The sequence below is a fragment of the Prunus persica genome, chromosome G1, assembly GCF_000346465.2.
Source record: "Prunus persica cultivar Lovell chromosome G1, Prunus_persica_NCBIv2, whole genome shotgun sequence".
NCBI lineage: Eukaryota > Viridiplantae > Streptophyta > Magnoliopsida > Rosales > Rosaceae > Prunus > Prunus persica.
The window spans coordinates 45,573,762-45,596,915 of NC_034009.1; the positions used below are offsets into that span (position 1 = coordinate 45,573,762).

General features: G+C 35.2%; 3 protein-coding genes across 5 annotated transcripts; 1 reads left to right on the forward strand and 2 right to left on the reverse strand.

Annotated features, from left to right (window-relative positions):
- Window positions 5,867-7,938, reverse strand: LOC18789308 (protein SODIUM POTASSIUM ROOT DEFECTIVE 3). The gene is made up of 3 exons (XM_007226785.2): window positions 7,229-7,938; window positions 7,021-7,096; window positions 5,867-6,374 (listed from the first exon to the last, which is right to left on the reverse strand). The coding sequence occupies exons 1-3, from the start codon at window positions 7,694-7,696 to the stop codon at window positions 6,253-6,255; spliced, it is 666 nt and encodes a 221-aa protein (XP_007226847.1). The 5' UTR covers window positions 7,697-7,938; the 3' UTR covers window positions 5,867-6,252.
- Window positions 10,730-13,585, forward strand: LOC18788770 (F-box/kelch-repeat protein At1g22040). 3 transcript variants are annotated; one of them, XM_020554254.1, is made up of 2 exons: window positions 10,730-11,086; window positions 11,768-13,585. In XM_020554254.1, the coding sequence occupies exon 2, from the start codon at window positions 11,857-11,859 to the stop codon at window positions 13,285-13,287; it is 1,431 nt and encodes a 476-aa protein (XP_020409843.1). In that variant the 5' UTR covers window positions 10,730-11,086; window positions 11,768-11,856; the 3' UTR covers window positions 13,288-13,585. The 3 variants fall into 3 exon arrangements, with proteins under 3 accessions (XP_020409843.1, XP_020409842.1, XP_007222837.1); XM_020554253.1 differs by having other exon boundaries at window positions 11,776-13,585; XM_007222775.2 differs by having other exon boundaries at window positions 11,786-13,585.
- On the reverse strand, window positions 13,881-18,294 carry LOC18788763 (aminotransferase ALD1). The gene is made up of 10 exons (XM_007222201.2): window positions 18,165-18,294; window positions 18,046-18,071; window positions 17,860-17,927; window positions 17,343-17,459; window positions 16,469-16,531; window positions 16,102-16,206; window positions 15,902-15,952; window positions 15,146-15,463; window positions 14,854-15,060; window positions 13,881-14,344 (listed from the first exon to the last, which is right to left on the reverse strand). Exons 1-10 carry the CDS (start codon window positions 18,233-18,235, stop codon window positions 14,051-14,053), a joined length of 1,320 nt encoding a protein of 439 aa, XP_007222263.1. The 5' UTR covers window positions 18,236-18,294; the 3' UTR covers window positions 13,881-14,050.

Sequence of the window (23,154 nt, forward strand, 5' to 3'; positions counted from 1 at the left end):
AGAGTTTGAGTTTTGCTACAAATTAAACAATAAGCGTGGTGATTGATCTGTCTCAAGATTTAAAGGCTTATTAAGCAAACAAGCCTAATTCAGACTTAGCTGGGGCGATGTCAAGTCTTGCTAATTTACGTGCCCTCCTATGTTATGGAATATTGTAATCAAATATTAAAATTGCAATTGTTTTTCTCTCTTCACTTTCATCGGTCGTCACATAGTCCCTCTCTTCTTGTGTCCTTCCATGCCATCCATTGGTCGGATAGCCTCTCTTGTTGGCTCCATGCCATGTACCAGGACTTAACATAGATTCTAAATTGATTATAACAGCCGCACTAATCAACAGCCGACAATGACTCGTGATATTAACATTTACTTTATTGAAACATATTTATACATTAAAATTAGAAAAAGTCAAACTCATACATTAGTTTATTTACATACAAACACAATGCCCTTCCAGAAAGGGATTCCTATTTAGACTGTAGTTCAATAATCTATACCGTGCATTTAACCTAGCCAAATAAGAAATTATTTAACTATTATAGCATCATGAAATTTGACCCCTTTCCCGGCCAAGTTCACCGAGAAAAGACTTTATAGATATATGCATTTGTAAAAGAGCTTATAGCTCAATGGCTAAGATCATTCTTCGCTTCCTCATCCCCCATTATGGCTTGTATCAAAAGGAAATATGTATGTACATCCGACTCTATGATTATGAATCTCAATAATTTTTGTCTCTTTTTTATGCAAGCGTTATTAGGGAAGGAGGGAATCGAACAATGACCTCGTGTATAGAAATAATACTCTTAACCACTTGAGCTACAAACCTATTACATAATTTGTGTATATTTTGCATCACTGTGTGGTATAATATGTTGCATCACTGCGTGGGTTTACTCTAATAAAACAACGACAATAGTTTTATAGCCTTACTCTTTGATACTACTGCGAAAGATTGTCATCGGATCGAGACAAAAAATAAATTTTAGTAGTGTTTATGTAGTAATACGGCCAAAGGCAAAATAGTAAATTACATTTTTTTTCTTCTTCTTTTGACGATAATAATAGAACATTTAAAGAATTTTATGGCTCTTTTCTTGTCATCCATCTTTTTGTTTAGATTGTTAACATTCAGACGTCCATGCCAGGAGGGAAAGACAAAAGAAAAAACGCTATTTCATATGTGAGCAAAAGGCATATATGAAATAAAAACAAAAGAATGAGGCCAAAATGTAATTATGGATTGAGTGAATTTTAAATAACAATAATTATAGGGGACCCTAAGTTTGTTTGTCAATGATGCATTAGTAGTATGCATATAGTATGTTTGTGAGATAATAGTATTCTACACAAATAATACGGAAAGCATCATCTCATCCTGCAAGCGGTGCCTCAGTGCCCTCATTCCTGCATTATAGGTTTTTCTTTCTTTCTTTTTGTTGTCAATTAGGAAAGGGAGGATGATTTTTTCTCACACACTTCTAAGGTAGTATGAGATTCGGATCAGAGACTATTGATCTTCAAGTGCTCTTTTCCACTAGACTAGAGGCCGTTTGCTATAGTTTTCTTCAATCTTCATAATCTTTTTCATGTATGGCACAAGTTAAACCTAGAGTTTAGGAAAAGGTTGATGAGCAACAGACTTTAGTCAAAGGATTGAGATGAAATCTTCGGAGAGCATGAATGAAAAGGAATTTTGAGAAAGGTTTTATGTAAAAGAGGACAATATGTCTTTATCTTATTCCCTTTCATTGTTCGGAGTACAACATTTCTAGTATTTTCCATAGCAAATGCTAAACTTTTAGGTCAACTAAGCTAATAATTTATTTTCAGACTCATAGAATGATATACAAACACACATATAAATTCCAATAAACTCTACAAATTATCTATTTCATCAATCATATCCTAAATATAGAGTCATTGAATGCCGACGCGAGGTAAGGTTCAACGTTACTCATAGCTTCGAAAACAGTGGTTTTATCTTATCCTCACCCTCATATGAGGTAAGGTTCCTTCTCCCATTTGCGGTTGAGAGAGTAAGGTTCAATTAGTCCAACAACCGAGCCCGCATGTGTAAAGAAATTTGCCTAATCCCTTAATCCTATCGCTCATTTGTCAAAAACAAAAACACGTGTTATCAGAGAAGGGGGATTCGAACATATAATCTTATAAGGAGCAAAATAACTGCTATTAACCACTTGAGCTAAAAACTTATTGCTAAAAAAACCTCATTGTTGATAGGGCCACAGGAGTGGAGTTATGCCAAGACCATTAAGGCAAAAGAAGAATCTAATAATTAACCAACCAGTGGGGATTCCTGTATTATCTTACAATGGAGGATTTGATGTAGAAATTAGATTGGCAGTGTTTGCACCTGAAAAATAGTCGCTGGCGACACGTCAGCGTGTGCGAGAGGAGCACGGCCAAAGCCAACGCAACAATGATTAAACAGAATAAACTAATAAAATAATATAAATAATAAATAAATGCAGACATAAACAACATGCTCCTTTGTTGTTGTGAGACGAGTCGACCATGTACAAATACACAAAAATATATTATCTAGAGTTGCAAAGACGTCAAACCTCTGACCAAAGGAGGTGGACCGAAACTGCGTCCAGGTTCAATGAATCTAAATGCGTTGAATTTCCCAATTCAGTATTAAAGTGCATGTTGTTGGTGTGACGATGAGAAGATAAAGCCATCGCCATTGCTGCAGTGGAAAGAGAAGGAGTCTATACAGAAACACATGTACAGATAGATGATGTGCATGTGTTTTCTTCGTGTTGGTTTGCACGATATTGCAGTTGAGTTTCTTCATTTTAATTGCAAAATATTAGATTGTCTTGTATTAAATGAATTCGTTTTTAATTAAATATTTAAGCAGTAATGATGATAAGAGATTTACCGGTGAACAAAAGCACGATCTCCGGACAAATTTACTCCCAAAGACATGCGGGGTTGATTAGGGACAAACAGCAGCTTTTCAAGGCGCTCTTCCTTTTGTCGGCGGGCTCGGAGAGAGCCCTGGTCATAAGTAGGAGAGAAACTTTCATGCAACGGGGATAATACTTTCTGCTATTCCTGATCAAATAGTAAAATGACACGTGGGATAACATTTTATTACATTATTGGTTGGAGATAGCAAAATAATACCATCTCCATCACAAAAGAGTTTTTTTTGAAGGAGTGGACTATGCTTTCTCATTTTTTTTTAAATCCCTTTATTATATCTATAGGATATGGAAAGAGGTAACAAGAAAAAATGATAAATTTAAGTTTTCGCCCCCGCCCCATAAACATTGAATCCTTGTTCCGCCCTTGTTTGCGAGGGAAGCTGGACTCGACCCATATTTGGGCTGAAAGTCCACATAAGCCTTCATGGTAAAAAGAAGAGGGAGCTTCTACAATGAGGAGTTTAGAGTGAGGAGTTTATTTGAGGAGTTCAATCCCGCTATTGAACTATTTAAAATGTTTAAGTCCATTGATTTTTTTACATTTGTTGATGGTGGAATTGAACTTCTCAAATAAACTCCTCACTCTAAACTCCTCATTATAGTCTTTTCGAAAAGAAAAAAAGGCTATCAAAATCAACTTGTTGGTTTAGGTATTCCCAATCAATCATACCCAATTACATGCTACTATGGTTGTTACTGCTGTACTAGCCCAAGGAACACACACAATCAATCCATTGGTATCCTAGTCCCAAGTCAGACGACTAATTTACATAAATGATGTACATGTATTTTCTTGTGTATGCGTTGCATGTTAGCATGCACGATATTACAGTTGAGGTTGTTCTTTTTATTTGCCAAAAGAAATTTAGAATAAGACTGATTAGGCCGCGATAGAAGAACACGATACATCGTTTTGCTTGTTTTTGTGTTGTTTTGTCTATTTTTTGTTTATTATTGATACTTGAGATTTTTTTATTTATAAAAATGGAGTCGAGGCTTGGGTTTTTGTGGGGTGTAGTTTTTAGGTGTTTTGAAGCCTGGTTGGTATAATTGGCCCGTTTAAAAATCAACTTGGTTTATTTCTAGAGTTTGGGTATTGTAGTCTGTTTTTTTTATAAATTGGGCTCGAGTGAATCTTATATGTGGAGCCTACCTTTATTAGATAGTAAAAAATAGAACCCCAATAAAAGCATTGGACCATGGGTTCACCAAAAATAAGTTTTGTGTTGGGAAGCTATCAAGAATTCTACAATGAGGGCTTTATATATGGCCCTTAGATGAGATCTTATCTCTTAATTGTTGGATCATATTAATTAATTTAATTCAACAATTAAGAGATAAGGTCTCACTTAAAGGCTATGTATAAAGCCCCCACTATAGAATGACTCGAGAATCAATGGTCTGAACTTGTATGTGACAACAATGTGTCCAAACTTGTATGTAGATGCATTGTTTCCAATAAGAGCTAGGCACCCAAAGTAAATCGATTCGAGAGGCCCAAACCACTAATCGAATTGACGCTTTTAGTGAAGTACATTCTGTCGCTGAAGCCAAACCACCCCATCGAAAAATTGTAGTTCTCAATTCATTGAATAGACGGTTCGATGTTGGGTTAATTTCAGTTTCCGAACTGATGACAACAGATGAAGAAGAAGACGACAAACATAGAGATGATGATGTTGAATCTACAAATGGAGAAAAGAAAATGATGCTTGTTGGTCTGGTTGGGCTTGAGAGAAGAAGAGCGAGATGAAGAGAAATGAAGAAAAGAGAGAAGGAGACAGAGGATGTTAGGATAAAATGTAAGAATGGCTTAGGGTTTTAAGCTTTAACCCTAACATTTACAAAGACAACGAAGCTAGGAAACTTGTAAGTATGTTCACTATATTTAAAAAGCACAAGGAGGTTCATTAGTGTAGTGGTGTTACATTTGGAGATAGGGGTTGATTCCTCTTGGCTTCAAGGCCTCTAAATATTATGGAATTTTTTTAGACTGGTTTCAAGTGAACCGGCCGGTTTGCTAGAGTTACTGTTTCAGCCGAGTTATATTTTCAACAAAATCTAAACCTAGGTTATCTTTTCAGTAAACAAAGGAGATATCATTAAGATAAACAAATGATAACAAAAATTTGAATTTAGTGGATTCTTTTGCAAAGTCATAATCCTTAAAAATAAATGTGGACATTGGTGCCAAAAACTCAAAACTGACTACACCGAACTAGTCCAATCAATAATTTACGTATAAGGGCCCTATATTTTATACCAACTGATTCAAATTGTGAAAAGAAACCGAATTGAATAATTCTCAAATTATGGAAAAGCAAACAAGACTGAGTATTATTAATTCTCTCATAAATTAACATTTGAAAAAACATGTAATTCTCTTATGCAGATTTAGAATGTTATTTGGTTTATTTTGATGAAGTAGAAATAGAAAATGTGAGTTCATGTAACTCAAGTAGTTAACAACATAGTTGTGTTCAATTCTCCCATGTATTGTTTGTATAAATTAATTAATTAATTAAAGAGATTTCAATAAATAAATAAAAGAGAGGCTATTTTAAAACCTAAGAACCAAATAAGGGTGTTGGCCCGAAGAAGACAGTGAAAAATAGGTAAGAAATAAACTTTCTCACCATAGAACGACTCAATTAACCAATACCAAAAAGAAACTGGTCAGTTGCAAAGGACCCATTAGTATAGTGGTTTGGAAAATTTATTCCCTCAGGCAAGATCCGGGGTTCGAATCCTAACATCCGTGTTTTGTGTATGAGTTTAATATGCTATCACCCCTTTCAATAAGAAAGGTCCTCAAAAAAAAAAAAAAAAGACTGGTCAGTTTGGGTCCAGTAGCATATTGTATTTTATGTCAAACATAAATGAAGAGGGAGAAAAACTTCTATATCTCTTATCAATCTCGTTCGGTCGTGCGCAATAACTTTTTTACTTAATAGGAGGATAGCAAAACTGTATTATTCCCGTGATATACAAATCCTTTCTCTCATGAAGAGGGGTAAAAATTAGAAATTCTTCTTGTATTGTAAATTCTAACTATGATACATCAACATCACTTCGAATTGGCGATAGGAAAAGGAAAACACATCACCATCAATATGGCTACAGCTCACATGATGATCAAACACACCAACGCAAAAAACACACCCCCATGGCCTCTTTTATTGTTTATGGAGGACCACCTTTTGGAATGTTTTACCCACAACGGAGGTAATGGCAAATATTAAAATTGGATCCACTTTTGCTTCCATATGGGGTAACCTTAGAATGAATGGATTCAAGAGGGTAATAACTCTGCTTTTTTCACTTTTGAAATGCTTTCCATCACTGCAGATGGTGACACGTGTCCTCTAACTGTTACCATCTTTGTCTCTAGGTCGATACTGAATGATGTAACTCCTGGTATAACAAGAATTATTAAAAAATAAAATAAAATCCCAAAAGTATTAATCATTTGCTTAATGTAAAAACTACCCCTTAAACCACCACTTATTAGCGCATGCTAATTGCACTTTTATAAAGAAATTTTCATTATTTTTAGGGAGATTCACTATTATACTCAATATAGGGGCCCAAATTATAAAAAAAACCTATATGAAATGAATTTTAGAAACACACCCAAAGCTCATTTACAATATAACAAAGAGGTTTCGAACTTCATATAAATTACAAAGCTGCCATCGATTTTTTAAAACAAGCCCAACTCCAAAACTCATTAAAAAATAAAAAACGAAAACACTCAGTAGGGCATTAAAGTAATCACAATTAAATTCAATAAGGCTTGCTGTCATTTTTTGAGTTTTTTCGGGTTTGTTTATAGAAATTAAATGGTGTAGGGTATCTATATCACTTGTGCTAAGAATAGGTATATAACTAAATATCTCTTATTTTTATCGTATTAGCACATATTAGTAAACCTTTTATAATGCAATTAATGTCAACAAATCCAAGGAAAAAAGAAACACAAGAAAATGAAAGAAGTAAGGAGAAAAAGGCCTTTGAATTAATGTTGACACATTGATGTAGCAAGCAAAGGCGTACGTACCTTCCATTTTAGAAAGATGTTTCTTCACTTTACCAGCACATCCTTGACAGTGAATAGAAACTCTCATAACAACCACCTGCAACAACCAACATGTATAACACATTGTTGTCCCTTCTCACCATATAATAAGAAGAGCATTTCGAATAGTATTCATATTCATGGTTGGAAAATTTGATGAACTTGGTAAATAAAAGTAATTAATCTTTACCTGGAATACATTGTCGTCGGCGGATGAAGGCCGGACTGAATCTGAATGAGAGGACGGTCTTTTTTCGATCGTCTTTGAGGACATTGGCTGCTGATGGGTAAGAGGAAGAAGATCATGATGATGATCAGCTCCTACTTGTTTGCTGGTGGACGGCATAATTAATAAGGGCGATATTTTGCCATGATCATGAACATGATGAGGAGGAGGAGGAGAAGTGAGGAGCCTGGAGTAGTAGTATTTGTTGCTGTTGAGCAGTGATCTTGTGTAGTGTGTGCGATTGAAATTAATATCAAAATTATTATTAAGACTACTAGTGGATGATCTTCTAGGCACCATAACTGAGCGAGCATCGGCTCTACTCATACAAACGGCGGTCGCTGCCGGAGACTGGCACATGAAGCCCCTCATGATCATCATCTTCTTATCCTTCTTCTCCTTAGTACTAGTAGAACTGTTTTTTATGTTCATGGCTAGCTATCTAGAGAGAGAGAGAGAGAGAGAGAGAGAGAGAGAGAGAGAGAGATAAGGTAGCATTGGATAGGAAGGATTAGCTAAGTGGTAAGTTTTATATTAAAGCAAATAGTAAAAGGATACAGAATGTATTTGAATGTTTTGTCAAGGTTAGGTTAGCCAGCTGGTAAAGGTAAATAACAGTAGAGTGTATGTATATATATAGTAATGTAAGAAGCATATATACAAAGAAGTAGATATATATAAATGATATGAGAAAGTACTAAAAGTCTGAAACATGCTGTGTTTATGAGTTAGCTAACAGCAGGAGGGTTTGGCAGGCATTGCAGTTGCATTGCCAGTTTCATTTCTAGTACTCCACTACACTCTGTGTTTTGAATGACTCCAACCATCCTGTCTTTTCTCTATTTAATGGTCCCTTCCCTTCAGAGACATTGCCTATATTCATATTTATCTCATGAAAACGACTCTAGTTGACTCCATCGATCCAATAATACCCCATCTCTATCTCTCTCTCTCTCTCTCTCTCTCTCTCTCTCTCTCTCTATATATATATATATATATATATATATCTTATGATTAAATACTTTTTTTTTGTTACTGTGTTTTTCAAAGTTTATAATTTATAGACATTTCGTTATCTTCCGTTAAGTAAAGTTTTTATTTTAAATTTTTTAAGAAGCACCTTTAGACTTCCTCTAACTCAACGAGTTAGGATATATTGTGCTATTAGGAGTTATCATATTGAGAGAAATCTTGGGTTGAAATTGAAATTGTGAGGTATATGGAAAATGAAAAAGGCAAATCAAATTAAAATGAAATCAACAACTTTCCAATATATTTTCGGCATCTTCTGCTTGCCATCTAAAGTGATCACAATACACTTTTCACTCAATCGATTCGAGCTTCAATATAGCATCTAATCTATGACCTTATACCTCACAATTCTGATTTCAACCCAAGATTTCTCCAAATTTGTTAAATGATAATAGCACAATATACCCTAAATTGTAAAAACATAAAAATAAAAATTGCACTTAGAGAAAGTTAACGGAAGATAATAGAATGTCTATAAATTGTAAACTTTAGGAAACACAATGATCAATTTTGCTAAAAAAATTTCTCAATGATCAAATTAAATTTTCGTGTAAAATTCAGCGAGAAAACAAAGTATTCAACCCTGTATCTTAATTTTCTGCGATATATAAGTGTACCACGTCCTTTGGGTAAATGCAACCTGCTACCAAACAGAAGGGGCCTGGATTATATTGATTATTTTCATACATATGGCATGGAAGGCTAGCTATTTTTTGTTTTTGAAAAATACAAGGGACAAAGAGGATCCCTGCGGATCATTAAAGCATATAAATTAAATTTTATTCTGAACAAAACACAACTAGGAAAGTTGGAGAACCAAATACAAGGATTATCAAATTGATGTCCAAGATTAGCTAGAGTATCATCTACCATGTCAGATTTATCCGTAAACATATTGAATAAGAACCGTCAAAATTGATTTTTGTTGTAAATTCATAGGTTATGGATGCCCACTATAATGCCCTCCATAATAGCCATCATAAGTCCATTATAATTCCTCTCAATAATAACTATCATTGTAGGATTGTAACCTATATGCACTACAATTTATCATTTGTAATTATGCCTTTTAACCACCACTTATGGTTGATGAATGATGATGTATTTCCTATGCCTATAATTAATAGGCACTAAAGATGAATAAGAAAGTAGAGAGCCTTGAGCTATTGAGAACTACTCTTTACCCTTTCCGTGAAATGAAAATGATCCAATTGCTTCAATTGAGTACTTTAATTGGGTTATGAATTTGAATTCAAGTTCAATATTGTTGCAACTTATTCAAATGTTAAAAGTTATAAAATATTTAGGATTCTTGAAGAGCCTATGAAATTTCTCTCAAAGCATACAAAAATTTATATGAATAGCTTATTATGCCATATAACTCTTAATGCTCTTATCATCATATAGGTAACATATGAGCTCAGATTATATTCTTACTTATTAAAGAGAGCATATGAATTATTTTATGAATCTTTCAAACCATTTTATATAGTGAAATGTTTTATGAAAATAGCCTAGATGTTGTTGGTATTACTCTAATCTTAGGAGGGATTAAATGAATGGCAATACTTGTATATTCTGCAATGGTATGGAAGCAATTTTTATACAAATAGAAGCTCACTTTGCAGGAGACAAGTGTGACTAATATCATTTGTACTGCATTTTCAAAATAATTCAACCATGCCGTTATGAGGAGGAGCATTCAACAATTTTTTACATATATATAGGATGTATGCATAAGGTGGGCATCGAGACCGGAAAACAGGAATATCAAGTCGTTCCGGATAGAAAAAATTGTGTTAACTAAAAAGTAAACAAATCGATATCGAACCGAACTAGACCAATTCAAATCGATTTCAGTGCCATTTTCACATCTTATTAGACCGGACTGGACCGACTATGTATTTTTTTAATTAAAAAAATTATTTAAGTCCAATGCGAAATTTCTAATCTCATAACTAATATTTCCCTAAGCCCAACTTCAAGGCATCTCTCTTTTCCAGGCTCAATAATCTTTCTTTACATGAAATTGGGTCATTTGTGAATTTTTAAACCTAAAAGTTTTAGTTGGAATTTGTAAAAAAAAAAGTTGAAAAATATATAATAAAAAATCCGGTCCAAATTTTTTTTCAAAAAAATCGAAATTAGTTTAAACCGAACCTACCAATTTCATAAATTTTTTCACCAAAACTAAATCAAACCGCACTGATTGAATAGTATCAGTTTTAGTGTGAGATAGAAACCAAATCGGACCGAACTGCACCCACCCCTACATATGCGCACTGTACTCTTTCCTTCGACTAAATTTTTATCCAAGTGAATTTTTCCTAGCAAGATTTTAACGAGTCTAAATAAGCACTTCCGTGAAGTGTTCGAAACCTCATGACCCCAACTTCAAATATATTTAGCGACTTTTTGCTGTTGTTAGTTCAGTTGGATCAAACCGTGAGCCGACTGTTCTTCACCAGGCCGATTCAGTCGGTTTTTGGGTTAAAAATTCCAGTCCTATTTGTAGTTGTGTTCTATTCTGTAAAAACAAAAAAATTACTTCAGAAATGTGATGAACACCTGGACTGCGTTGCAGCGAATCAGATGAGTTTGGTGGCGCACGCAAACAAGCAAAAATCGTAATAAAGAAAAGAAAAAACAAATAAAGTGAGGAGGACTGAGGGGATTGAGGAAGGAATTGCGCGAAAAAGCCAATGACTCTTGGTACTGCCCCGCTATTAAGCTCCGCAGCAAGCACAAGCACACAGCTTCTCGTTGCCTTTTAATTTCTCAAATTCCCAGGTGAACAGTCTCGATTTGCTCTCTTCTCTTTTTTTGCTGTTCAATTTCCTTGTCTCAATTTTGGTTGATTTTGTCGAAGGATTGAATATTCATTTATGAAATTGAAGTTTTAAGGGGTTGTGTCGAATTTTTCTGTTTGATGGTCAAGAAAATTGAGACAAACAAATAAGAAAGTGAATTTCTTTTGTAAATTTTAGACTTTTAGCTGTGAAGATAAAATGGGTTTGCTGTATTTGGAGGATAAAGCAAGGCTGAGGAAGCTCTGGGTTCATCTTGTTTCAATTGCTATGGCCAGTGCTTTTTTTTTTTTGGGTTCGGATATGCCCATTTAGTTGATGATATCTTATGAACCTTTTTTTTTCTTCTTCTTTTGGTCTGAATATTTTAAGACTGACAATTATCTTTTTTTCTTATATAATTTAGCTGTTAGGAACATTGATTGATTATGAAGCTTTTATAATATTTGGGTGGTTGTCAAATCTTGAATTGAAGGAGGCAATATGGTGGACAAGGTTGATTCAAGTGATTTGCATTGCAGTCTCTTGCTTGCTCGTTTCTCTTTTTGTTTGTTTGTTTTTATTTTATTTTATAGTGTTTTAAAAATGAAAATGTGATTTGCTTTCTGGTAATTGACGTTGGACATTGATTCTTAATTCCTCATACCATCCCTTATTTATTTAGATTTTCAGTTTTTTGTAGATGTGATGGTAGAATTGTGATTGAAGAGGTTCAGTTTGATTATAATCTAACGAGGTTGGAGGAGGATACCCATGGGGACTATTTTGAGCTTGAACCATTCCAGGACTAGAGGGAATGAACCTTATGAGGTTTTACAGAGTGCACCATGCAAGAGGCCAAGGTTGTCTTCAAGCTTTTATGAGAAAAACCCAAGATTGATTCCCTGCCTTCCTGACGAGATATCTATTCAGATTCTTTCCAGAATACCTAGGATCCACTATTTGAAATTGAAGTCGGTGTCAAGGACCTGGAAAGCCACTATTTTGAGTGCTGAACTTTTCTCTTTGAGAAAAGAGATGGGAACAACAGAGGAATGGCTTTATATATTAACAAAGGTCGCAAATGATAAGCTCATATGGTATGCTCTTGATCCTCTGGCCGGAAGATGGCAAAGGTTGCCACCAATGCCAAATGTTTCTCGTGAAGATGAATCTAGGAAGGGTTTAGCTGCCCTTAGAATGTGGAATATGGCAGGCTCAAGTATCAGGATTACAGATGTCATCATGGGTTGGCTTGGGAGGAAGGATGCAATGGATCAAATGCCATTTTGTGGTTGCTCTGTTGGGGCTGTTGATGGCTGCCTCTATGTGCTAGGGGGATTTTCCAAGGCTTCAGCCCTGAGATGTGCATGGCGATATAACCCAGTTACAAACTCTTGGAGTGAATCAAGTCCAATGTCAATTGGTAGAGCTTATTGTAAGACAGGCATCTTAGATGATAAGCTTTATGCTGTTGGAGGGGTTACTAGGGGTCATGGTGGATTGACCCCTCTTCAATCAGCTGAAGTATTTGATCCAAAAACAGGTGTGTGGTCCCAAATACCAAGCATGCCCTTTACGAAAGCTCAGGTCTTACCAACTGCATTTTTGGCTGATCTGCTCAAGCCTATTGCTACTGGATTGACTTCATACAGGGGAAGGTTGTTTGTTCCACAGAGTTTATACTGCTGGCCCTTTTTTGTTGATGTTGGAGGAGAGGTTTATGATCCAGAGGCGAATTCATGGGTTGAAATGCCAATTGGCTTGGGGGAGGGTTGGCCGGCAAGACAGGCAGGGACGAAAATGAGTGCCACTGTTGATGGTGAATTGTATGCACTGGATCCTTCTAGTTCTCCTGATAATGCGAAGATCAAGGTATACGATTACCTAGCTGATGATTGGAAAGTTGTTGCAGAAGATGTTCCAGTTCGTGACTTCACTGAATCAGAGTCTCCCTATTTGCTTGCTGGATTCCTTGGGAAGCTTCATGTGATCACAAAGGATGCCAATCGAAATATTGCTGTTCTGCAGGTGTATGTGCAGAATAATGTTGCTTCCATCTCAGCAGCTTCATCCTCATCACTCGTTGACCGCATTGAACATGCTGAACGACCAACAGAATCAGAACTAGATCTTTGGAAGGTAATTGCCACGAGGAGTGCACCGGCGGCTGAACTGGTTAGCTGTCTGGTCCTTGATATTTGATGATTGCACTTCTCTTAATATTGTGAGTACAGCTCAACATGGAAAGTGTTGGTTGATATGGTTGCTGTAAGTTTTTCTTACCCTTTTTATCCTTTCGAAGTGTGAAATTAGCATCAACTCACTGTGATAGCTCTTTACTGGATGTAAGCATTACATTTGTACTTCTAAAGAAGCAAAATTATAAGGTTCAGGATATAGTGTACTCTCTCCATATTCATAGTATAAGGCCGGTTGTCTCCATCTATTTCCTTTCCCGTTCTATCATGTTGTTTTTGAATTAATTTCGTAGTTAGCTCAATTATCTCTAGGTTACATTAAATACACATTTTTAGTATTTTCTTTATGTTTGATGGTGGTGCATCAGATGTTGATGCATTTCTACTGAGAATGGGATGTTGGCCAGGAGGTATCAGTTGGGACATGTTTTAATTTTTTATTATTTTAAAATAAGTACAAGTGAGTCTAAGCAATTTAAGCTGAGCAATTTTTGGTTGCAGAACTAGTTAGATTAGTTGGGCACGGCAGTGTGTTTGCCCCTTGCGTCCGAATTCGAATCCCCCTCAATGAAATTTAGAATAATTCAAAATATCGACTTGTCATCACATAAAAAGAAGGTATCTTTGTTTTGGTCGTGTACGTGAAAAAGAAAGGAAAAGCCAATGACAAAAGTATATTTATTACAAGCCAATGATGTTCTGAGATATCAAACTGTGAAGTTGGGCCAACCCAAGCTCATCTGATTTAGCCATGCTAACTGTGCTTCCTATTGAAATAGGGATTTAAGCCTAGATGAGGCCTCTAGAATAGACTCTCTGTGGCCAAAAGCACTAATTCTCAGGAACTCTTCACCAGATGGACCAAAACCAGAGCCTGGAATTGTAATTATGTGTGCTTTCTCAAGAACTTTGGTGCATACATCCCAAGAATTTGAGCCTGGAAAATGCACCCAAATATAGGGAGCGTTTGTGCCGCCATATACTTTTAGACCCACAGAAGCAAATGTTTCAACCAATATCTTCGCATTCTTCATGTAGTAGTCAACCAGAGAACGCACAGCCTGAAACACAATTTTCCATTAACATTATAAAAATGCTAGAGATTTCAATACTAAACTGTTAAGAATCCATTGGTAGAACTTGCCCCAAAAAACAAAGCGTGCCCCAAGAGCTCTTAAACCACTCTAGGATATATTATTTTTCCAATGTGAGATATCGAGTCCTAAAATAAAATCACCCCTACGTATATAAAGAAGTAAAAGCCCTTGGGGTTTTCTTGGGTTTGGAAAGTATGTATCCACAATGTATATTATGAAAATGTCAATTATTTGTGGAGATTTATGTCCTTTGAAAGACTTTGCAGCCACGTAAGTGTTCTTCTTCTATTGTTACTATGAAAATACTCATGATTGAGTGAAAATGGAAATGAGCATGGAAAGTAGGAAACAATGAAATGTAAGTGGACACATGCAAAATCCTCATGCACACCCACAGGCACACAAAGAATCAAGATTAAAGCTGAATATAGATCGGTTCACATGTTCTGTTTAATTTGGACTTTAAAACTTACCAGGAAACCCTCTGAGGAAAGACATGCCAGTCCACCAGCTTGAGCAATATTGGACGCCCCATTGAAGCAAGTGCACACAATGCGATTGAAGTCATGTATAACAGGGAACCCATTTGAGTACAAGACCTCCTCAGGAACAACTGTCCAACCAAGCCGGACACCGGTGAACCCAGCAAATTTTGAGAATGATGAAATTTCAATGGCAACCTGCAAAACCATGATTGTATAAACTCAAAGCATGCACTAACAGAATTTAGATAGTAAAGAAAATAATTAAAAAGAACTTATGTACCTCTCTAGCACCAGGAATTTCATAAATGGATCGAGGGCTATCATCTTTTATATAAGATGAATAAGCAGAGTCAAAAATAATAATTGATCCATTCTCCCTTGCAAAATTTACAAGTTGTTCTAATTGCTTCCTTGTTGCTGCATGACCGGTGGGGTTGTTTGGAGAGCAAAAAAAGATAATGTCTGCTCTTGAAGTGGTTGCCAAGTCAGGAAAGAAGTTATTGTGGGGCCCACATTTCATGTATTCAATGCTCCCATACCTTCCAGCTTCATCTTCAACACCAGCCTGACCTATTATCACACTTGAGTCTATGTAAGCCTGCCATGAATATATACCATTCCATATCAGAATATGTCTGAGCTGTGTTAAGTTCATGATTTGGTTATAGCCATGCTCAAGAGGAAAATGTAGCATCCATTGGGAAACTTTCTATTGTAAAACTGTATCGAAAAGAATATGAATCCCCAATAGAATGTGTTAATGAATTGAAAAGAAAAAATTATCCATAATTGTCTTGAATGTCACTTTGCATATAATTCTGAGGCTTTCTCAATAAGCATTTGTCTGGAAACATAAGTCTAGCAACATAAGATTACCCAATATCAGGGTTTCCAGAAAACTACAGAGCAGCATGCTTAGCATCCATCACTTGGCATTGAAGAAGATTTGGTGACATGTACATAAGCTACTAGTATAGTGGTAAGCACTAAAAAAAAGTGACGTAAACTCGTAGTATTTAGAATTATAAGAATTCACCGGAAAGGATGGATCCTGCACAGCAATCGTCACGTTGGAACCCAGCAGTAGCTGTAAATACCACAGAAGGGAAATCATTGTTTCTAGCATTGTAGTAATTTCAAGAATTTAACACAGGAAAGAGTAAGCAACACTTGAAACTAAAAAACCAAAAAATAGAAAAGATAACTAGCATCCACCAAACTTAAACGGCTGAGTACCTGAAGCCGAGTAATGTCACACTGTGCGCCATCTGATACAAAAACTTCTGTGTCTTTTATGGGCAGATCTTTATAGAATTCCTTTGCAATTGCCTTCCGCAATGCCTATGTAGAAATGATAGAAGTTTATGTCATAAAAAGTACCAAGTGAGGACACCATCTAGCTGCGAGACACACACACACACGCATGTATATGGTAACGCTTTCTACTCTAGAGTTATGTTGCGAGACTGTGAATGTGGACCACACATTTTAGTAAAAACTAAATTATATAAATTTCATGAACCGCTGTACCCAAAAAATGGTAACTAATTTGATGCACCAGATGATAAATGCTAAACCAAGCAGTATGGTATGTACTATGTACCTTGTTGCCTTGCTCAGGGCCATATCCTGTATAACCGTCCACAGTTGAAAGGGCATGTGCATACTGCAAAACACCAAAGTATTAAACATTCCAATCCTTCAAAAAGTCCATCCAATTCTTTTCTCTTAACAGTTAATATGATCAGCTTGAACATAGTAGAAAAACCAAAATCCCTCATTTAAATAAACATATCCAATTGCAACCAAAATGAGATGTGTACATTGTGTTATGCTGAGGATGTATTCATATAACAAGAGACTACTGATGTGTTCACAACTAGCCCTGTAAACAATAAGCACATAAATCCGGATATGCATCATCTCCATAACCAGGTTTCAGATCCGAAAACTAGCATCTTCTCATACAAACAGGGCATTAGACATTCAATCAATTAGATGTACTTGATGACAATAAAACTGTCCAAGGCAGAAATTCAATCTTCGATGAAAATTTTGTGATTTATACACGGGATACAAATACTTTTAACCGTATAACAGTTGTAAAAACTGATATCTCAAAAGAAATGTTTACCACCTAATAACATTTGGTTTCTAGTGCACCTTTTGCTAGGATTTCAACACAATAACACCTTATGCACTTTTACCAGACCGTACGATATCCCTCTGCCTGAACAGAACAGAGCCCTCAGTGAACTGAAACTACTGCATTATCATTGCCCTCACTGAGTTTACATCAAATTATTTCTGCACAAATTTAAAATTACTAATTTGTCTGTGTCCATGCACAGAACAGAATTGCACCTTAAGGCTATTTAATCTTGGTGGAATTTAGGACACAATCAAACATCTAAACTAGAAAAATATAGATATATAATATCTACATTGAAGGTAAAAATTCAGTTGAAATTACTAACATTAGCCATGCTTGTTGTGATGATTTGTGGTACTGGTTCTGTTGTATCACCAATCCCAAGGCTTATCAACTTTGCATTTGGGTACTTCTCAATGTGTTGAACCTCAAGCCTTGAAATCTGAATTAATGACAAAAGAATGATGAGCGGTAAGAGATCTCAGGTGATCATGAGGACACTCAAAGTGCTGAATTAGCAAAGTAAAAGAAACATAAATTTGCTAGACTATATAAATCAACACTAAAATTGAGCTGTGGAGGCAATAAAAGTATCATATTTTGCAGGACAATTTGATTAAAAGAGTATAATAAAGCTTCGATCGAGTATAAAATATAAATAATGCTTAAAGTTTAAAGTTAAACCAAATGCATATTCAACCAAACTGAGGAAAGAAAAGGGAATGTAAATAGATTGTTATATCCAACAAAAAGAACAAAAGTTATTTAGTAATAGTTACTGACTACTGTGTTAAGAGATGAATCGAAGCCAAGATAGAAATGAATGCAATACATAAAATCACCTCAGGAAACAAATAGCCATTCCGCAATTTCTCCATGTTTACATTGCGAGGTACCTTTGTACGACAACCTGGTTTTAATTACACTTGATCATGTTAGAGATCAAATCAAACATTGAAAAAATTATGATATTTGTGTGTGTGCAGGGATAATCGAATGAAGCGATGGAGAAATAGTGCAATTCATACCAAGTAGGTCCTTTTGGGTCTTGAAACTGCATAACAATTACAAACCAAGAAGAATAAAAAAAAGGTTACAGATTAACAGAAGAGCAATGACATTACTATCTGTGCAAGCAGAAAAGTACCTGGCCTGAACAATAACAGGCTGCAATATGATTGCATGGGACACTAATGTACTAGCAGGAAACTTGTACATTTTCGGTTTGGATTATTGCTCCGGTGAAAAACTTGTATCCGATTCTTTTTGTGATTTGAGACAATTTGTAGCAAGATTGCTACCAGTCCATATATAGGACACATAATATATATATATATATATATATATAATATGCATTTACCTGCGACATAGTCTATCAAACTTTGTCCATAATAAATTAAGGAATATGTCAAGCTCAAGCTTGATCCATATTTTATGTCGACGAGGTGACCACTGCATAAATTCTGCAGTAGACAGTCCCCTCATAAGCAATGACATGTGGAGAAACACTTTGTGAAATGGGGATAACACTGTTTTACTATTCCCGGCGAAACATGGTATGCCAAGTGGGAATCCCTGGCCAATCCCGTTTCTCACAAGTTATTCTGATAACATGTAAGATCAAATGGTTCACACCATATTTCCACAAACAGTGCTATCCCCACCCAATCACAGTATGCCACATGTGATAATTTTTCCACTTGGCATACCGTGATTGACAGGGGATAGCAAAACAGTGATATCCCGTATCACACTATTTTTTCTGATAACATTTAAGATCAAATGGTTCACACCACATTTCCACATCCAACATTTATTTTGTTGATAATAGTTGTTGAACCAGAACATGTACGTCATTTGTCAATTTTTAAGTATTACCACTCCTCTATTTTCCACACCACCTAATTTCCTTTTTCAATATTTTCTCCAATGACCATATTGACTTGGGTAATGCATGGAAAGTGCATTGAGGTTCTTTCCTTGATGCAAAGGAAACCTTTTAAGTTGGGTTGTCTTTTTATGTAAGAGGGGAAGAAAATGCAAAGAAGAAAACATGAACACGTATTCAAACTTTTATTAATAAGAGCATACATGTTGTCTTCTTTTTGGATTATACCACCATACAGGTTCCCGTTGATCAATGAGAGCACTCCGACCACTGGATTCCATGCACTTTGGACCTTCAAAAACATGTGCATGATTACGACTCACTGAACAAAACAAAAAAAAAAAACAAGAAAAAGAACAAAAAAGGAAGATTACTTTGCAGTTAAGAGTTAAAAAGTCAAGGACATTTGGATACAAAGTTAATGTTGAGACAATATTCAAGCTTAAACTAGAGAAGTAATCTGAGGACTAACTGGGAAGGTGCTTGTAGCTCATCTGCACTTGATGTCTAAGGTTCGATTCCCTCCTCCCTAGTATCGTTTGTATCAAAAGAAAAAAAGAAATTATCCGCGGACTAATCTGCCGAGTGTCTAAGTCAGCTCTACCTTCAGGCCTTGCATCAAACAGATATCAATAAGAAGATCCATATAATGAAATAGAGTATAATATATCCCACACATACTTAATGCCATTGAAATTTCAGAGCATATGTTCCAGGAAATTGTAAACCAACTAATCATGCACGGATGCCACAAATGTCTAAAATTGACCACAACACTTCAAGACTACTCTACTCTGCATTCTCTATTAAAGTGAACCCAACTATAATTTGGATATAAACTAGATTTTTTCCACAAAATATCTTATAATTTAGGATTTAGCGTCAACCATGAGCTGCGGAATTCAAAGAAAATACCTTTTATTAAAATGAATTTGTCTGGCTGGTATGAAAGGATTGAAGCAAATAAAATAAAAGTAATGAAATCTTCCGACCAGGACCAAACCAACAAAGAAAATAAGTAATGATATCTAATGGGCATTGGAAGAAATGTTGTTGTGAGGAAAGGACCTAGCTTAGATTAAAGAAAGTAGCGTCAACTACAAAAAAGAATTCCACAAAACATAATATTCTTTTTTGAAAATATTTTTGCTCACAACTTTAACCCAATGTGTATCTTTACCACACTTAACAATGTTCATAGGCCTAACCATAGCTAACTCTTTGCTTTGTATTTATGGAGCCATGGTTATACTCATGGACATGTATCAAGTGTTGAGAAGGGTGGTGATGGTACACCTTGAATTAAAGTGGTGAACAAAAATGCTCTATTCTTTTTTAGGTTTGTTTTTAGCAATGGACCAAAATGATAGACCTTGTTATGTTTTGCCTTCTACACTTTCAATTTGATTTTGAGCCCCCTAATCTTTCAAAAGGTGACTATCATACATAAGAAAGTAGCGCCAACTAGCATCAATTATATGCGTACAAATTCTGGTCTTTTAATCCTAATATTATGGTGTGTTTGGATTGTGTAATTCTAACTTTCATTGAAATTCTTAATACGGAGGAAAAGTAATTAAGTTCAACGAGATCAAAGGTTGATCGAGTTGAAATCTTTTTTTGAGCAAAAAGTTGTATCCATGTGTTTTGCCATTATGCTATATAGCCTCCTTGGTGTTTGAATCTGCACACTTGGTGAAGAGATGGTTGAGTTTGTTGTCAGTCCTTCTTTTGCGAGTAGAGCTGGTAAACTTGAGTGCTTTGATCCTTCCGTTGATGGTGAGAAATGCTTCAATATGGCCTCGAAAAGTTAGCTCAGTAGAGATTCATGGCTCAAATCGCAATTAATGTGGTTGTTCAATCTTTCTTTTGCCGCCTGATTTCTTTCCAGTTGTTGAAGTAAACTTTAAAGCTTTTATTTTGGGCCGAGTGTCTTTACCCGGGTAAAACCCTTTTATACCGTGGAACAGACAACCACTACGATCTTGGGCCTTTCTTTGAAACCCAATTCTTTTTTTAGTATAACATGTGGCCCAAAGCTCATCCTAGATTTTAAAAATCCCTTAATGGTCTTATTTCCATTTTTGGCCCAAACAATCCTCCCTAAATTCAATGGGCTTGTTTCAAAGGCAAATTTGATTTACCCATTTTCTTTGATTAAAGTCTCAGTTTTAAAATAGAGAGCTAATTTCCCCACTCTTCTTTTTTCCACTTACAATTCTCTTTTGCTTTTTAATACTTTCTAATCAATTTTGTTCTTTCTCTTTCCTATTCTATCCTTACCCTACATTAATTTCTTTTTTACTTCACTTTTATATTGTTTCTTTTTCTTTATACTTAATTTTTCAACTTACACTCTATTTTTAGTATTAAAGGGAAAAAAAACTTAATTTCTTACTCGATTAAAGGAAAAAAAAATACTAAAAATAGAGTGCCAGTTGAAAAATTAAGTATAAAGAAACTAATATAAAAGTGAAATAAAAAGAAATTAATGTAGGGGAAGGGTAGAATAGGAAAGAGAAAGAATAAAATTGATTAAAAATAAAAATGGAGTATAAGTGGAGAAAATGGGAGCGGAGAAATCATATCCCTTAAAAAAAATTTGCTTTTGCTTTTATGATAGTTTCAGTGAAAACTCTCCATCTCCTTCAACCAACTCCCTCTGAAACAACTCTGCGCAGTGCAAAAATCCTTATCTTTTCAATATCTCTCTCTTCCAAGAACTCTTGCACCTTACCAGAAACAAACTTCATCCCGGAATGGTTCGAAAAATGCTCAAGGCTACTCAAGCTGACGAAAGTGCTCCTTGTTGGAAAGAGCTACGCGGTCTTTAGGACATAGCCATCAACAATGGATATCTAAAATTATAATTTCACATATTTGAGTTCATGGTAATCATTGGATCAAAGAAACAAATAATGTTTGGTTATAAAATATTAACTAGTATTTTGGTTTGTTCAGAAACAAAGTTGAGTTTTTGTTATCACTTTGCACTTGTATAAGTCACAATTAGATTTTTAGACTTTATAGCTATGATAATATCACCATGAGTTCCTAGGAATTTTCGGTGTATTTTTTCGTATTTTTATTTTATTTATTATGAATTTTAGAAGTTAAATCCTAAAAAAATAATAATAATTTGAAGAGAATGACACGTGGCAACAGCTGAAATCCGTGCTGTCAGTGTCTATGACGGGTGTCCTTATATGACAACACCATGTGTCATTTATGTTACTTTTTTTTTGGTTCATTTTTAAAACTCCATTGAAAAAATTAATTAAAAATCACAAAAAGGCATTGAAAAAATGTATGTGGTCTTTAGGACATAGCCATCGATTATGGATGTGTAAAATCATGATTCCACGTATTTTACTTCATGATAATCATTGGATGGAAGAAAGAAGAGTGTTGGTTATAAAACATTAACTTGTGGCAGTAGTTGAAAGACGTGTCGTTTGTGTTTCTAACAGGTGTCCTTCTACGACAACTCCACGTGTCATTTCTATTACTTTTTTGTGTTCATCTTAAAAAACTTAAAAAACTAATTAAACATCATAAAAATACATCGAAAAGAACTACGCGGTTTTTAAGACACAAGCATCGATTATGGATAAGGTGGGCACAATTTGGTTCGGTCCAGTTATCATGAAAAATTAATGACTAAACCAAACCAATTTGGAATGGTTTAGATTCAGTTCGGTTTCCAATTTTCTGAGTTTTGGCCGGCTACTAAGCCCAATTGATTTTTCTGTTTGTTTTTTTGGATTTTTCGAGCTTTAAGCCCAATTACATTTTTTTTTTCAAATTTTGGGCTTAAAAATTCAAAGTTGGCCCAAATTTTGAAAAAAATTCTTCTTTATGAAGCACTTCTACTCATAAAAAATTGTTCTTTATTCAAGTGCTTGTCTATGTTATAAAATAATTTATATGCATCATATCATATACTCTTTTATGGCATAAAAACTTGTATGAAACGAGAATAACACTGTTTTGCATTCCCGACAAATTACAAATTGCCACATAGAAAAATTATCACGTGTGACATAATGTGATTAACCGGTATATCAAAATAGTGCTATCCCCATTTCATGTCAGCGTTTCTCCTTGCAAAAGAAATGATGTTCCAAATCCCTACTTCAATCCGAAACTATTGTGTTAAGTCTATTTTTATTAAAAAGTAAAAATAATTACAAACAAAACAAGCAGGTTATGGTTCCTTATTACCACCTTAATCTTATTGTGCGTGAGA

Excerpts from the sequence above, each read along its gene's own strand:
- LOC18789308 (XM_007226785.2), bottom strand. The coding sequence starts at position 7,696 with ATGAACATAAAAAACAGTTCTACTAGTACTAAGGAGAAGAAGGATAAG. Across the intron at positions 7,097-7,228 it reads CCGACGACAATGTATTCCAG|GTGGTTGTTATGAGAGTTTC; the intron begins GTAAAGATTAAT and ends TGGTTGTTGCAG. Across the intron at positions 6,375-7,020 it reads ACATCTTTCTAAAATGGAAG|GAGTTACATCATTCAGTATC; the intron begins GTACGTACGCCT and ends TTGTTATACCAG.
- LOC18788763 (XM_007222201.2), bottom strand. The coding sequence starts at position 18,235 with ATGTACAAGTTTCCTGCTAGTACATTAGTGTCCCATGCAATCATATTG. Across the intron at positions 16,207-16,468 it reads GCCCTGAGCAAGGCAACAAG|GCATTGCGGAAGGCAATTGC; the intron begins GTACATAGTACA and ends ATTTCTACATAG. Across the intron at positions 14,345-14,853 it reads TTTCCTCAGAGGGTTTCCTG|GCTGTGCGTTCTCTGGTTGA; the intron begins GTAAGTTTTAAA and ends ATTGTGTTTCAG.
- LOC18788770 (XM_020554254.1), top strand. The coding sequence starts at position 11,857 with ATGGGGACTATTTTGAGCTTGAACCATTCCAGGACTAGAGGGAATGAA.